The following is a 14711-nucleotide window of genomic DNA, read 5'->3' as shown; positions in this document are numbered from 1 at the left end:
ATTTCATTTCATTTTATTTCATTTTATATTTCATTTTGTTTCGTTTTATTTTTTATTTGTTTTATTTTATTAATCATTTTATTTTTTATTATTTTATTTTATTTTATTTTTGTTTTGATTTATTTTATTTTATTTATTTTGTTTTTTATTTTGTTTCGTTTTATTTTTTACATTGTTTTTAATTTTATTTTTAATTTAATTTAATTTAATTAAATTTTTTATTTGTTTTATTTTATTAATCATTTTATTTTTTATTTTTTTGTGTGTTATTTATTTTTTATTATTTTATTTTATTTTTGTTTTGATTTATTTTATTTTATTTATTTTGTTTTTTATTTTGTTTCGTTTTATTTTTTACATTGTTTTAATTTTATTTTTAATTTAATTTAGTTTTATTTTTTATTTGTTTTATTTTATTAATCATTTTATTTTTTATTATTTTATTTTATTTTATTTTTGTTTTGATTTATTTTATTTTATTTATTTTGTTTTTTATTTTGTTTCGTTTTATTTTTTACATTGTTTTTAATTTTATTTTTAATTTAATTTAATTTTATTTTATTTTTTATTTGTTTTATTTTATTAATCATTTTATTTTTTATTTTTTTGCGTGTTATTTATTTTTTATTATTTGATTTTATTTTTGTTTTGATTTATTTTATTTTATTTATTTTGTTTTTTATTTTGTTTCGTTTTATTTTTTTACATTGTTTTAATTTTATTTTTAATTTTATTTAGTTTTATTTTATTTTTTATTTGTTTTATTTTATTAATCATTTTATTTTTTATTTTTTGTGTGTTATTTATTTTTTTATTATTTTATTTTATTTTTGTTTTGATTTATTTTATTTTATTTATTTTGTTTTTTATTTTGTTTCGTTTTATTTTTTTACATTGTTTTTAATTTTATTTTTAATTTAATTTAATTTTATTTTATTTTTTATTTGTTTTATTTTATTAATCATTTTATTTTTTATTTTTTTGTGTGTTATTTATTTTTTTATTATTTTATTTTATTTTTGTTTTGATTTATTTTATTTTATTTATTTTGTTTCGTTTTATTTTTTACATTGTTTTTAATTTTATTTTTAATTTAATTTTATTTTATTTTATTTTATTTTTGATGAATTCTAAGTAAACTGACTGTAAAATCTGCAGGTAAAACAGTCACCACGTGAGAGCAGCAGAGCTTCTTTGTAACTTCCGTTCCGGCTCGTGTGACGTATGCGGAAGCTGTAAGCATCATGTCCGTTTGTTTCAACTGTGAGCGCACTGCTGTTGTTATTTATGCTTCAGTCCGAACAATTCAGAAAGGTTAGTAATGATTTACATGTCTAAATATGATTCCCGTCACCTGTGTCCATGAGCTATAAGACTAGTCGAGCTCAGATGAGTGTCTTTATCACCCGTCAGTGATGCTTTAAACTGGTAAATGATTCAGAGATCAATAACTCATCAATAATACACATCATCTCCCGCTATGTGTGTCTGATCTCTACATGTGTTTTCATGAAATATATAGTTATTTCATCAGCTCCACTGTCTGTCTAATGAGCGATTAATTAAAACAAGTGACTCTCTGTAAGGTTTATGTTATTAGTTGGACAGTGTATCAGAATTTCACCATGGTTTACACAAAAATACCACAGTTACAACAGTTATTACGATAGAAAAATCATAATGAACTCTCAAACAGAGTCTCTCTGTGATGTTTTGAGTATTTTCTTTTGGTGACTGTGCTTGTGAATGTCAGTTTCTTGTTACAGTAATAATAACTGTAGCCATAATAAATAACTACAGACTGAAGTATCATCCAGTATTAGTCCATGTAGAGATCAGTATCAGCTGGTAACTGGGTCTGTTTGGCCGTTTAACTAGTTTGTCAGATCCAAAATCTACCGACCACCTTCTCAAAGGATAATAAATATTCTGTTTTGTGAGTTTTGTGTTATTTAATGGTGTTTTATTATGTGCATGGGATTTTCTGCTCTGTTCATGTTGTCTTTAGCATCATAAAACCACATCAGTGCATCACAGACACATAAACCCCCCAAATATTCACATTATGTATTATATATATATTTACAAATATTCACATTATATTTGTATTTTAGTATAATTAATATAGTATTGTAGTACCTATTAATATTTTGAATGTTTATTTAAAAAATGTCTAAGTTTTAGTAATTTTGTTTTGCGTTTTTGTTGTTGTTTTATTAAGTATTTATTTCTAGTTTTTTTTTTTGTTTTGTTTGAGTAGTTATTTTCAATATAATACAAAATATTTACTGAAAGTATCACTGAAAATCTCTTATTTTATTTCAATAAACATAAATGTATTTTAATCATTTTAGTATAATTGTTTAGTAATTTTGTGTTTTTGTCATTTTTATTGTTTTTGTAAAATATGTATTTCTAGTTTTCTATTTTATTTCAATCAACATAAATGTATTTTAATCATTTTAGTTCAATTTTTATTAATTTTTGTGTTTTTGGCATTTTTATTATTTTTTTTAAATATGTATTTATTTATTTTTTTTTACATTTTATTTCAATCAACAAACATGTATTTTGATCATTTTAGTTTAAGTTATAGTTAACAATAATAACGCTGATTCAGATTAAGGGTGGATCAATATGGAGTTGTTTTATGAACGATTATCAAAATTGTACACTTGCCCAGATATTTTCTTGAAATTCACAAAACGATCTGAAAAATTTCTGTTTATGCAGTGACGTTGACTGGAGTTGCGCTTCCCTAGTTTTCTTCCCTACCGTGCCGTATAGCCAAGTGAAACGCTTTGCAAACAAGAACAAATGTAGGGCGGGGCTTGATTTTGTCTGTGGGGAATTAATTGGATGGTTGTGGTTTGCTATTGGTGGATCTAGTATGAGTGACAGGTTGCCCCGCCCTCATCATCAGAGAAGAGATATCACTGCAAGAGGGAGGGGAAGCACCAATGCAATATTCTATAAAAAATAAGAATTGTCCATTTTGATTTCATGGCGACTTTAAGTTAAGATCTGTCTGTTTCTCTTTTCTCATAGTGTTCAGCTGAAGCGCCTGCGTCCATAATGACGTCCATCGTCAACGACACGGCCGAAGCTGTGGATCTGTGTCCGGAGTACAACCTCTACCTGAAGCCCATCGCCAAAATGACCATCAGCGTGGCTCTTCCTCATCTCAAGATGCCGGGCAAGTCCATCTCCAACTGGGAGGTGATGGAGAGGCTGAAGTCCATGGCGCAGCCGGACCAGTTCTCTTCGCTCCGCATCTCCAAGAGCACCATGGACTTTATCCGCTTCGAAGGCGAGGTGGAGAACAAGAGCGTGGTTAAGCGCATCCTGACCAAACTTGAGGGAAAGAGCATCAAACTCAGTGGATTCACGGACGTCCTGAAAGTGCGCACGGCCGAGAACAAAGCCGACTTCCCGACGCGCCACGACTGGGATTCGTTCTTCCGGGACGCCAAAGACATGAACGAGACGGTTCCCGGAGAGCGGCCGGACACCGTCCATCTGGAGGGGCTTCCATGCAAGTGGTTCGCACAGAAGGACGGCTCTCCCGACAAGCCTTCGGAGACGGTGCTCAAAACCGTTTTCGAGCGGTTCGGCAAGATTCGGAACGTCGACATTCCCATGCTGGATCCCTACCGTGAAGAGATGACCGGGAAGAACTTCAACACGTTCTCGTTCGGAGGACACTTGAACTTTGAAGGATACGTGCAGTATCTGGATCACACGGGCTTCGTCAAAGCCATGGACTCTCTGAGAGGGATGAAGCTGATGTTTAAAGGGGATGATGGGAAGGCGGTGGCCTGCAGTATCAAGGTCGGTTTGATTCTCTTTTAGATCGTCTTCTTTCACATTCATCTCTACATGAGCTCTGAGATTCTGCTCATGTCTTCGACATCTGAAATGTTCTATTTTTATGACAACACTCATAATGAATAATCATGACAAATTATGAAAATATTAGAAGTGAGTTAGAACAGAAGTGAGTACACCCCTCACATTTTTGTAAATATTTTATTATATCTTTTCATGTGACAACAGTGAAGAAATGACACCTTGCTACAATGTAAAGTAGTGAGTGTACAGCTTGTATAACAGTGTAAATTTGCTGTCCCCTCAAAATAACTCAACACACAGCCATTAATGTCTAATCCACTGGCCACAAAAGTGAGTACACCCCTAAGTGAAAATGTCCAAATTGGGCCCAAAGTGTCAATATTGTCAATAGCTTGACTGTAGGCAAGACACACTTGTCTTTGTACTCCTCACCTGGGTGCCGCCACACACGCTTGACACCATCTGAACCAAATACGTTTATCTTGGTCTCATCAGACCACAGGACATGGTTCCAGTAATCCATGTCCTTAGTCTGCTTGTCTTCAGCAAACTGTTTGCAGGCTTTCTTGTGCATCATCTTTAGAAGAGGCTTCCTTCTGGGACGACAGCCATGCAGACCAGTTTGATGCAGTGTGCGGCGTATGGTCTGATCACTGACAGGCTGACCCCCCAGCCCTTCAACCTCTGCAGCAATGCTGGCAGCACTCATACGTCTATTTCCCAAACACAACCTCTGGATATGACGCTGAGCACGTGCACTCAACTTCTTTGGTGGACCGTGGCGAGGCCTGTTCTGAGTGGAACCTGTCCTGTTAAACCGCTGTATGGTCTTGGCCACCGTGCTGCAGCTCAGTTTCAGGGTCTTGGCAATCTTCTTATAGCCTACGCCATCTTTATGTAGAGCAACAATTCTTTTTTTCAGATCCTCAGAGAGTTCTTTGCCATGAGGTGCCATGTTGAACTTCCAGTGACCAGTATGAGAGAGTGATAACACCAAATTTCACACACCTGCTCCCCATTCACACCTGAGACCTTGTAACACTAACGGGTCACATGACACCGGGGAGAGAAAATGGCTAATTGGGCCCAATTTGGACATTTTCACTTAGGGGTGTACTCACTTTTGTGGCCAGCGGTTTAGACATTAATAGCTGTGTGTTGAGTTATTTTGATGGAACAGCAAATTTACACTGTTATACAAGCTGTACACTCACTACTTTACATTGTAGCAAAGTGTCATTTCTTCAGTGTTGTCACATGAAAAGATATAATAAAATATTTACAAAAAAGTGAGGGGTGTACTCCTGTGAGATACTGTAGATATATATTAGATATATATATATATATAGATAGATAGATAGATAGATAGATAGATTATATCTAGATTTAGATTATATACAGTTATATCAGAGTATCCATTTATATATATTAATTAATATTTAATATTAATATTTAATTTTATATATATATATATATATATATTACAAAAATATTGTGTAATTATGTATATTATTACAGTTATATCACAATTATCATTAATATTTTCATATATATTAGGGTCCAAAAGTCTGAGATGAGTCTATTAGAATGCTTATATTTTGTTGTCTTTTCTAATTTAATACTTAATTAAATTAATAATTAAATTTATTCATCACCGTTTATTACAATTAGAATTTTTTTTCATTTTACATCATAACTTTTTATTAATTTACAATTTTTGAATTAGTCATGAAAAACTCCAGATTTCCAGGTTTCAGTGTGTTTTCAGACCAATGGATTTATATAAAATCATATATGATCATTTATATTATATTTTAACATAATTTTACTCAGTTTCTGTAGGGAATTTCATGTAATTCTGTAACAGTGTTGTTTTAGCAGCATTAATATACTATTAGAGTTTTGTTAATATTTTGAATTAGAATTTATCTTTATATGTTGTTTTCACTTTAATTTTAGATCAAGTTTTAGCCATTTTGTTGTGTGTTTTTGTCAGTTTTTGTTGTTAGTTTTAGTTATTTTAATACTTCAGCTTAAACTAAACGAAAATGTGAATGCAACTAGCTGAAATAAGTTCAATTTTTTTTTATATTTTATTTTATTTCAGTTAACGTTTACTGTATTTGTACAGGAATGGATTTAGTTGTAGTTAATGATAATAAATCTGGTCTGTAAATGCAGAGCACAGAAGAAAAGCTCACAGAAATGTGTTCTGGCTGCAGTTTGTGAAGTTCTTTGTCAGAAGCTTATTTTACCACATCGAACAGACTCACGTTCACCACAGCTCGACTCTGCTGTGTTTTGGCATTGAGCTGATTTCATTTTTAATTAGTCGGGCAGTTCTTCAGGCGTATAATGTGAAGCACTGGTACAAGAGGATTGTGTTAATGAGATGGAGTCTGTTCAACAGAGCACTTGAATAACACCGGCACTTTAAGGGCCTTTAATTAAATGAAAGTCAGCGCTGGGCTGTATAATGATTTGAAGGATTATTCAGCAGAGCAGAGACACCTGAGGTTATGTGAGGAGACAGAAAGTTAAATTAATTGAGCACTGTCCATCACTGTTCATTATGACAGTGAACTTTAACCAAAGCATGTTCGTTTGGTGAAATGTGAAGATCGTGATCAAAACTTTGAAGTTAAAGTGTGTAAATATCACAAAACCTGTCAAGAACTCAAAACCATTTAACATTTACTTTTAACTTTAAAACCATACGAAAGAAGATGAAATTATAGTTTGCAAAATGAAAATGAAGCCTGTTTTCAGGACCATTACCTTATTTTGCATTGTGAGATTTTAAAGCAATTAAACACATTTTATTTGTAAAAAAAAAAAAAAAAAAAAAAAAAAATAGTTTTTTAGACTGATAGAACTATTTGTTCAGACAGCAGTAAATATGAAGCTTTAAGGTGTTTATTACAGGACATTATAAGCATAACCTGAACATTCATCCTCTCTCAGGTGACCTTTGACACGACGAAACACCTGAGTGATTCCTCACTGAAGAAACGACAGCAGGAGCGACTGAAACTCCAGGAGCTGGAGAAACAACGAGAGGAGCAGAAACGCAGAGAGAAAGAGGAAGAGGAGCGGCGGAAGGAGGAAGAGAGGTACGAGCCCTTTAGACTTATTTAAACTGACATTCTATCTAATATTTCTAATCTGTCTGTCTATCATCTAGCATGGTATCTTTCTGAAACATGCTAGCAATGCAATAATATATATATTATAGCAACCACATAGCAAAACCTTAGCCACCACATAGCAACATCCTAGCAACCACCCAGAATACCCAAGCAACACCCTAGCAACCACTCAGATTACCCTTGAAACAGCATAGCAACACCCTAGCAACCACCCGAGTACCCTAGCAACCGCATAGCAACACCCTAGCAACCACCCTGAGTGCCCTAGCTAGCAACCACATAGAAACACCTGAGCAACCACCTCGAATACTCTAGCAACCGTATAGCAAGACCCTAACAACCACCTCGAATACCCTAGCAACTACATAGCAACATCTTAGCAATCACTCAGAATACCCTCGAAACAGCATAGCAAAACCCTAGCACCTGAGTACCCTAGCAACCACATAGCAACACCCTAGCAACCACATAGCAACACCCTAGCAACCACTGTGAGTACCTTAGCAACCACCCAGAATACACATACAACCGCATAGCAATACCCTAGCAACCACCGAGTGCCCTAGCAGCTGTATAGCAAGACCCTAGAAACCACCCTGAATACCCTAGCAACCACATAGCAACACCCTAGCAACCACCCTGAATACCCTAGCAGCCACATAGCAACACTCTAGCATCTGCATAGCAACACCCTAGCAACCACCATGAATACCCTAGCAACCACATAGCAATACCCTAGCAACCAGCTAGAGTACTCTAGCAGCTGCATAGCAACACCCTAGCAACCACCCTGAATACCCTAGCAACCACATAGCAACACTTTAGCAGCTGCATAGCAACACCCTAGCAACCACCATAAGTACCCTACCAATTGCATAGCAACACCCTAGCAACTGCATGGCAAATTATTCGTCTGAGAGACTTACACCTTCAAACTTTGAACATTTAAAATTGATTCAAACTTAAAACTACTTCAAATTTTTAAAATCCTTTAAACTTTACGCTTTCAAAACTGCTTCAAACATTAAACTATCTTTTTAAACTCTCTCTCTCTCTCTGAACTATTTCAGCTTTAACAGTGACTTCAAACTTTCAGGCTAGGCTTTCTCAAGCCAACATCAAAGTTTGTTAAAGATATGATATTTATCTCAATAATTCAGTATTATATAAAACATCGTATGAACCAAAACGTCACTGTAGTCAAATAGATTCAAAATGTTTCCTGTAAGAAGTTAAATGCAGTAAAACTATCTAGTTATGAATGTACGTATATCATATTACGATTATTATCAAATGAATATCATTATGGTATTTATGATGTTGGTTACGTTTTCATCACCTAGCTCTGTTTTCACAAGCTCCAGTAATCAGTGAATGTTGATCATGTCTCAGAAAACAGCGTGAGCAGGAGGAGCAGGAGAAGGAGAGGAGGAGGGAGGAGAAACTGCGCAAACGAGAGCAGAAGATGAAGGAGAAAGAGGAGAAGAAGAACCAGAAGAAAATGAAGAAGCAGCAGGAGGAAGAACAGAAGAAGCTGCACCTGAAGATCGCCATGGAGGAGAGGAAACTGCTGCTGGCTCAGAGGAACCTGGAGTCCATCCGGCTCATCGCCGAGTTACTGAGCCGAGCAAAGGTCAGTCACATGACCTTATTCAACACCCGGCTTTCATTGACACCTGTTATTTGCAGTGAGACTGTTATGTCTGATCTAACAGTAATAGCTGATTGCAGAAACACACACACACACACACACACAATCAATGGTCTTACAACCCGCCAAAATAAAAGTTCGGTTTAACTTAAAGAAATTATGACTGTAATATAGTATTGAAACTATATTTTTTAAGGAATAATCACAATTTTTCATCCATTGTTTTAATTTTAACAGTAAACCAGTGTTGTGCAGCATTTTGTTTGCCAAAAAATACAAGGAATTGTTAAATTTTCATGTGAAGATAAATTAAATTGTTAATGTTTTATGCTTTCATTTGATTACCACCGTTTTTGATAATAAATTTGTATTAAATCACGAATCAGGAAAAATTAAAAAAAAGACCACAGAATTTCTGAAAACATAAAACATTTCATAGGGCCCTGTTATTGTAACAATTTTAACAAATTATGTTGTTAAATTTATATGAATTCAAATGTTTCGACATGCTTTTGATTATTAAAATTTAATTAAACCATTAAAATGGGATCTAGAAAAATTCTAAGGGAAAACGGAATTTGAGAAACATATTTGGGGAAAGAGCCTTAAAAATGTAATTTTTATTAAACTTTTAATACATTTTTGTTTGTGTATTTGTTTCAGGATTTCAATTAATTAGTCATGCTTTTTGATTACTAAAATGTAAATTAATCATTTAAAAATAAAAAAATGTAAACATTGTAAACTAAAATGTAAACAAAAACACGGAATTTGGGGGAAAAAAATCTTAAATGTTTAATAAATTGTTGTTAAAGTGTGTAAGTTTCATGATTTTAATAAATTAGTCATTGTTTTTAATTTCCAAAATTTAAATGAATCATTAAAAAGGAGTCCAAAAAAATTTAGACCGGGAATAAAAAAAATAAATAAATAAATAAAAAAATTGGATAAAAATAAAACCTATGTCATGGGGCCCTAAATATTTTTTATAGGCTTCATTATTTTAATTAATTGGACATGCTTTTTGATTATTAAAATGTAATAAAACCATTGAAATGGGATGCAAAAAAAATAAATAAAATAAAACAAAAGCACAGAATTTTGGAAAAATAAAACAGAATTTGAGCAAAATTAAAAGGATTTCAATAGACCCTGGAAACCTAATTTTTCTTAAACTTTTAATAAATTTTTGTTAAAGCATGTATGTTACATGACTTCCATTAATTAGTCATGCTTTTTGATTATTAAAATGTAATGACATAATTAAATTGGAATTCAAAACATTTAAATGGAATTCAGAAAAATTAAAATAACACAAAATATGGGAAAAAAGGATTTCATAGGCCCTTAAAAACGTAATTTTTCTTAAAAATTCAATTTTTTGTTAAATTGTATATGTTTCATGATTTTAATTAATTAGTCATGCTTTTTGATTACTGAAGTTTAAATGAATCATTAAGAAGGAGTCCAGAAAAATTAAAAATGGAAAAAAATTCAGAAATTGTAAAAAGGGGAGAAAAAATGGAATTTGGACAAAAATAAAATTGATTTCATAGGGCCCTAAAAATGTAACATTTCTTAAACTTTTAATAGGTTGTTAAATTGTGTAAGTTTCATGATTTTAATTAATTAGACGTTCATTTTTGATTACTAAAATTTAATCATTAAAACAGATTCCAGAAACATTCAAAATGGAAAAAATTTCATAAGGCCCTAGTTGAAGCAGAAGTTGCAGGTGTTGACTGAAGGGAGTGTTTGTGTCCTCAGAGCCTGAAGCAGCAGCAGCTGGAGCAGCAGAAGGCGGAGCTGGCGCGGCTGCAGCAGCTGGAGGAGCGCAGACGGCAGCAGGAGGAGGAGCTGCGGCGCGTGGAGGCCGAGAAAGCACGCGCGCTGGAGCTCCAGAGGAAAGAGCGCGAGCTGCGCGACAGACTGCTGGGAAACCTGCTGAAGAAGAGCACCAACACAGACGGCCAGGACGAGAACGCTCTCACCTGCGACAACACCGTTATCGACCTGGATCTTCAGATCTGCGACGCGCCGACGCAGGTGAACGGCATGTCGCCCAAAGTGGACGAGATCAATCCGGCATCCCTGGTGAAGCCGGACAACCAGGACAGCAAACCGAAGAAACAGGAGAACGTTGAGGAGCAGAAAGTCGCAGCAGACGGCGACAGACGTGAGCGCAGCAATCACGCGCGGCGCCGCAGCAGCGGGAGGCGCAGTCACAGTCGAAACGGACGGAGGCGCGGCCGCGAGCGCAGCGGCAGTTACAGGAGGAGCAGGAGCCGAACGACGCGACACAGGCGTCACGGAGCGAGTCCGGAGCACCGCAGGAAGTACAGTCACGGCCCGAGCAGCAGCAAGAGCCGCAGCAGCAGCCGCAGTCGCAGAGGAAGCAGCAGCAGGAGTCGCTCATCCAGTCGAGGACGTGGACGACACTCGCACCACCGGTCCAGACGATACTGACGATACTGAGAGAAACAGAAGAAGAAAAACCTACAGTGTGAGAAACACGTCCTGGTCACATTCACCACAAAATATAAAGGAAAATAAGAAATTATCTTTTGCATAAAGAAAATGAGGCCTGATTTAAGATCAATAAGATTTTATTTTAACTTTCATTATTTTTCCCCTTTTCACCATACACTTTTCATAATGAAAATTAAACTTATTTTAGGATTTTTTTTTTTTTAAGAATTTTTTTCCCCTTAAAAACATGTAGTCATTAATTTATATATATATATATATGTATTCATTATTTACTTTATTTTAATTTTTGCAGCAAATTATATTTTTCATAGAGAAAAGTTTTAGGATCAATAAGTTTTTATTTTTATTTTTCCTAGCAAATATTTTTTTTCCCATAAACATGGAGCCTGTTTTAGGAGTCGGACCATTAAGATTTTATTTTTTTATTTTTCCCAGCAAATTATAGTTTTCATAATGAAAATTAGGACTATTTTAGGATTGTACTTTTTTATTTTTCCCAGATTTTTTTTTTTTTTTTTTTTCCCCATAAAAGACATGAAGCCTGTTTTAGGATAATTACGTTTTTATTTTTCCATTATTTTTATTTTTATTTCACAGCAAATTATATTTTTCATAAAGAAAATGAGTTTTAGGATCAATAAAATTTTATTTTTTATTTTTCCTCGCAAATAATTTTTTTTTCCATAAACATGAAGTCTGTTTTAGGAGTCGGACCATTAAGATTTTTATTTTTAAATAAAATAAAAATTTTATTTAAAGATAAGGATTATTTCATTTGAGCACATTTTTCCTCAACTTTTCAGCGTAATATCTGTAATGCATCCATATATTATATATATATCCATATATTTTGCTTTTTGAATTTGAGATTCTTATTAGATTCTTTAAATTTTAATAGTACAATTTACTGAATTGCAGCATAAATTAAAAGCAGTATAAAAAATAAACACCATGATGTATAACTAATATATTATTACCTTTTTATATTAGTTTTATTAAAAAAAAAAAGTCACCTACAAAACAATCCCTAAATATTGTCTCTAATTAGAGGTCTCATTTTCTTTAAACAGATAATTTCTCTCTCTCTCTCTCTCTCTGTCTCTCTCTCTCGATTTTATGGTGAATGATGACCTGGACATGTTCTTGATCAGTTTGTAAGATTCACTGCTTGAATTAAACGCTACAGTATCATGACCTTATTTGACTGTATTTTTCCTGTTGGTATCACGTTTTCTTGTTTAAGTTTGCCTTATGAAGACTGAAGCTTTGTTATAGTCTGTGCCACAGTTTTCTTTAGGATTGTTTGGTTCAGCGTTATTATTCTCCATAGACTACAATCCTTGGTTTATGACTTGAATTTGACTTTGTTGAAAGAGTTTATTATCTGTTTATTTCAAGCATCTCAATGCAGTTTTATATAGGACTCTCAACCTTTGTAGAAGTTGGATGGATAGCCGTCATTTTTTAATGGGGAATCCAACTTTGTTTTCCTCGGCACAAGCACAGTACTTGATTGAGGTTGAAAACGCACATGTAAAGTCACTATAGACTGTTTTATGGCAGACGCGCCACTGAAGGACATGTTTGTAATTCGTATTAACTCAAGTTACCTTCCTGGCAGGTCTCAATAAAGCAGTGCTTTGGATCCTACCAAGTATCTTGATTCATTTTACATTTTATTGTTAAACTAAACATTAAAGTGTACTTCACCACAGGCGAAATGGGCTTTCAATAAAGCTTAGCTGCCTGTGCAAGGTGAACATTTTCTTTTAAATGTTGTTTTCGCTTTTGTCTAACAGGTAGTAAAACTTCAACACCCATAATTCACCGGGCTTGTTGCCGTGCAAGGCCACGCCCACCACAGTCTGCTATGGATACGCTTAGTCTTTGACCGCTTGATTTTAGTAGGAAATACTTCTTAGCAAACTTTTAGTCGTAATGGTGTCGACTTGTATTGTTCCCGGGTGCAAGAATTCAAACGAACACTGACTGTTCTGTCAGCAAAACGTCATCACGTACAGGTAAGAAAGCTGTTGCCATAATTTTCCTTTTTTTTTTTCTTCCCATTTTTACCATAATGCTGTTTAAAAGGTAGACAAATGATGATACAATTTTCAGTCATAAACCTACACTTAGAAAAACGGTTCTGTTGATCCTCCTGTCCGTGGGCAGGAATACAAGAATACGGAAGTATAATCTTTTCACGAAAGCAACATCCAGCAAAATTTTGTGACATAAATGTGAATTTCTCGGTCGCACAGAGAATGAGAAAACATTGTTAATTTACATATACTACCGACAGTAACAATACAAAACAGGTTTAAAGCTGAAGTGTGTCATTTCTGTACAAATGAAATTACAAAAACATTCATTCAAAATCTGCTGCTCATTTAAACTAATAGGAGTATCACATCCAAATAATGTTATACTTCAGCTTTAAAGGGTTAGTTCACCCAAAAATGAAAATTCTGTCATTAATTACTCACCCTCATGCCGTTCCACACCCGTAAGACCTTCGTTCATCTTCGGAACGCAAATTGAGATATTTTTGTTGAAATCCGATGGCTCCGTGAGGCCTACATAGGGAGCAATGACATTTCCTCTCTCAAGATCCTTAAAGGTACTAAAAACATATTTAAATCAGTTCATGTGAGTACAGTGGTTCAATATTAATATTATAAAGCCACGAGAATATTTTTGGTGCGCCAAAAAAACAAAATAACGACTTATATAGTGATGGCCGATTTCAAAACACTGCTTCATGAAGCTTCGGAGCGTTATGAGTCAGCGTGTCGAATCCGCAGTTCGGAGCGCCAAAGTCACGTGATTTCAGCAGTTTGGCGGTTTGACACGCGATCCGAATCATGATTCGACACGCTGACTCATAACGCTCCGAAGCTTCATGAAGCAGTGTTTTGAAATCGGCCATCACTATATAAGTCGTTATTTTGTTTTTTTGGTGCACCAAAAATATTCTCTTCGCTTTATAATATTAATATTGAACCACTGTACTCACATGAACTGATTTAAATATGTTTTTAGTACATTAATGGATCTTGAGAGAGGAAATGTCATTGCTGGCTATGTAGGCCTCACGGAGCCATCGGATTTCAACAAAAATATCTCAATGTGCTTTCCGAAGATTAACGAAGGTCTTAAGGGTGTGGAACGGCATGAGGGTGAGTAATAAATGACATTATTTTAATTTTTTGGGTGAACTAACCCTTTAATAATCTGGTTTTATATTTAATATTTACTTTAACTTCCCTTGAGATTTTAAAGGGGACCTATAACGCCCCTCTTTCACAAGATGTAATATAAGTCTCTGGTGTCCCCAGAATGTGTCTGTGAAGTTTCAGCTCAAAATACCCCACAGATCATTTATTATTATAGCTTGACAAATTTGCCCCTATTTGGGTGTGAGCAAAAACACACAGTTTTTGTGTGTCTCGCTTTAAATGTAAATGAGCTGCTGCTCCCTGCCCCCTTTCCAGAAGAGGGCGGAGCTTTAACAGCTCGCGCTTTGGTCGCTCAACAACAACAAAGCTGGAGAATCTCACGCAGCCAAA

The 14711-nt window shown here is 34.3% G+C and overlaps 1 protein-coding gene across 1 annotated transcript; it reads left to right on the top strand.

Moving 5' to 3' along the window:
• Positions 1-1162: 1162 nt before the first annotated feature.
• Positions 1163-12792, top strand: akap17a (A kinase (PRKA) anchor protein 17A). The gene is made up of 5 exons (XM_051906542.1): positions 1163-1314; positions 3049-3831; positions 6817-6965; positions 8394-8634; positions 10420-12792. The coding sequence occupies exons 1-5, from the start codon at positions 1288-1290 to the stop codon at positions 11116-11118; spliced, it is 1899 nt and encodes a 632-aa protein (XP_051762502.1). The 5' UTR covers positions 1163-1287; the 3' UTR covers positions 11119-12792.
• The last annotated feature ends 1919 nt before the right edge of the window (positions 12793-14711 follow it).

This window comes from Ctenopharyngodon idella, chromosome 9, assembly GCF_019924925.1.
Source record: "Ctenopharyngodon idella isolate HZGC_01 chromosome 9, HZGC01, whole genome shotgun sequence".
NCBI lineage: Eukaryota > Metazoa > Chordata > Actinopteri > Cypriniformes > Xenocyprididae > Ctenopharyngodon > Ctenopharyngodon idella.
This window is presented reverse-complemented; position numbering and strand designations above follow the sequence as displayed.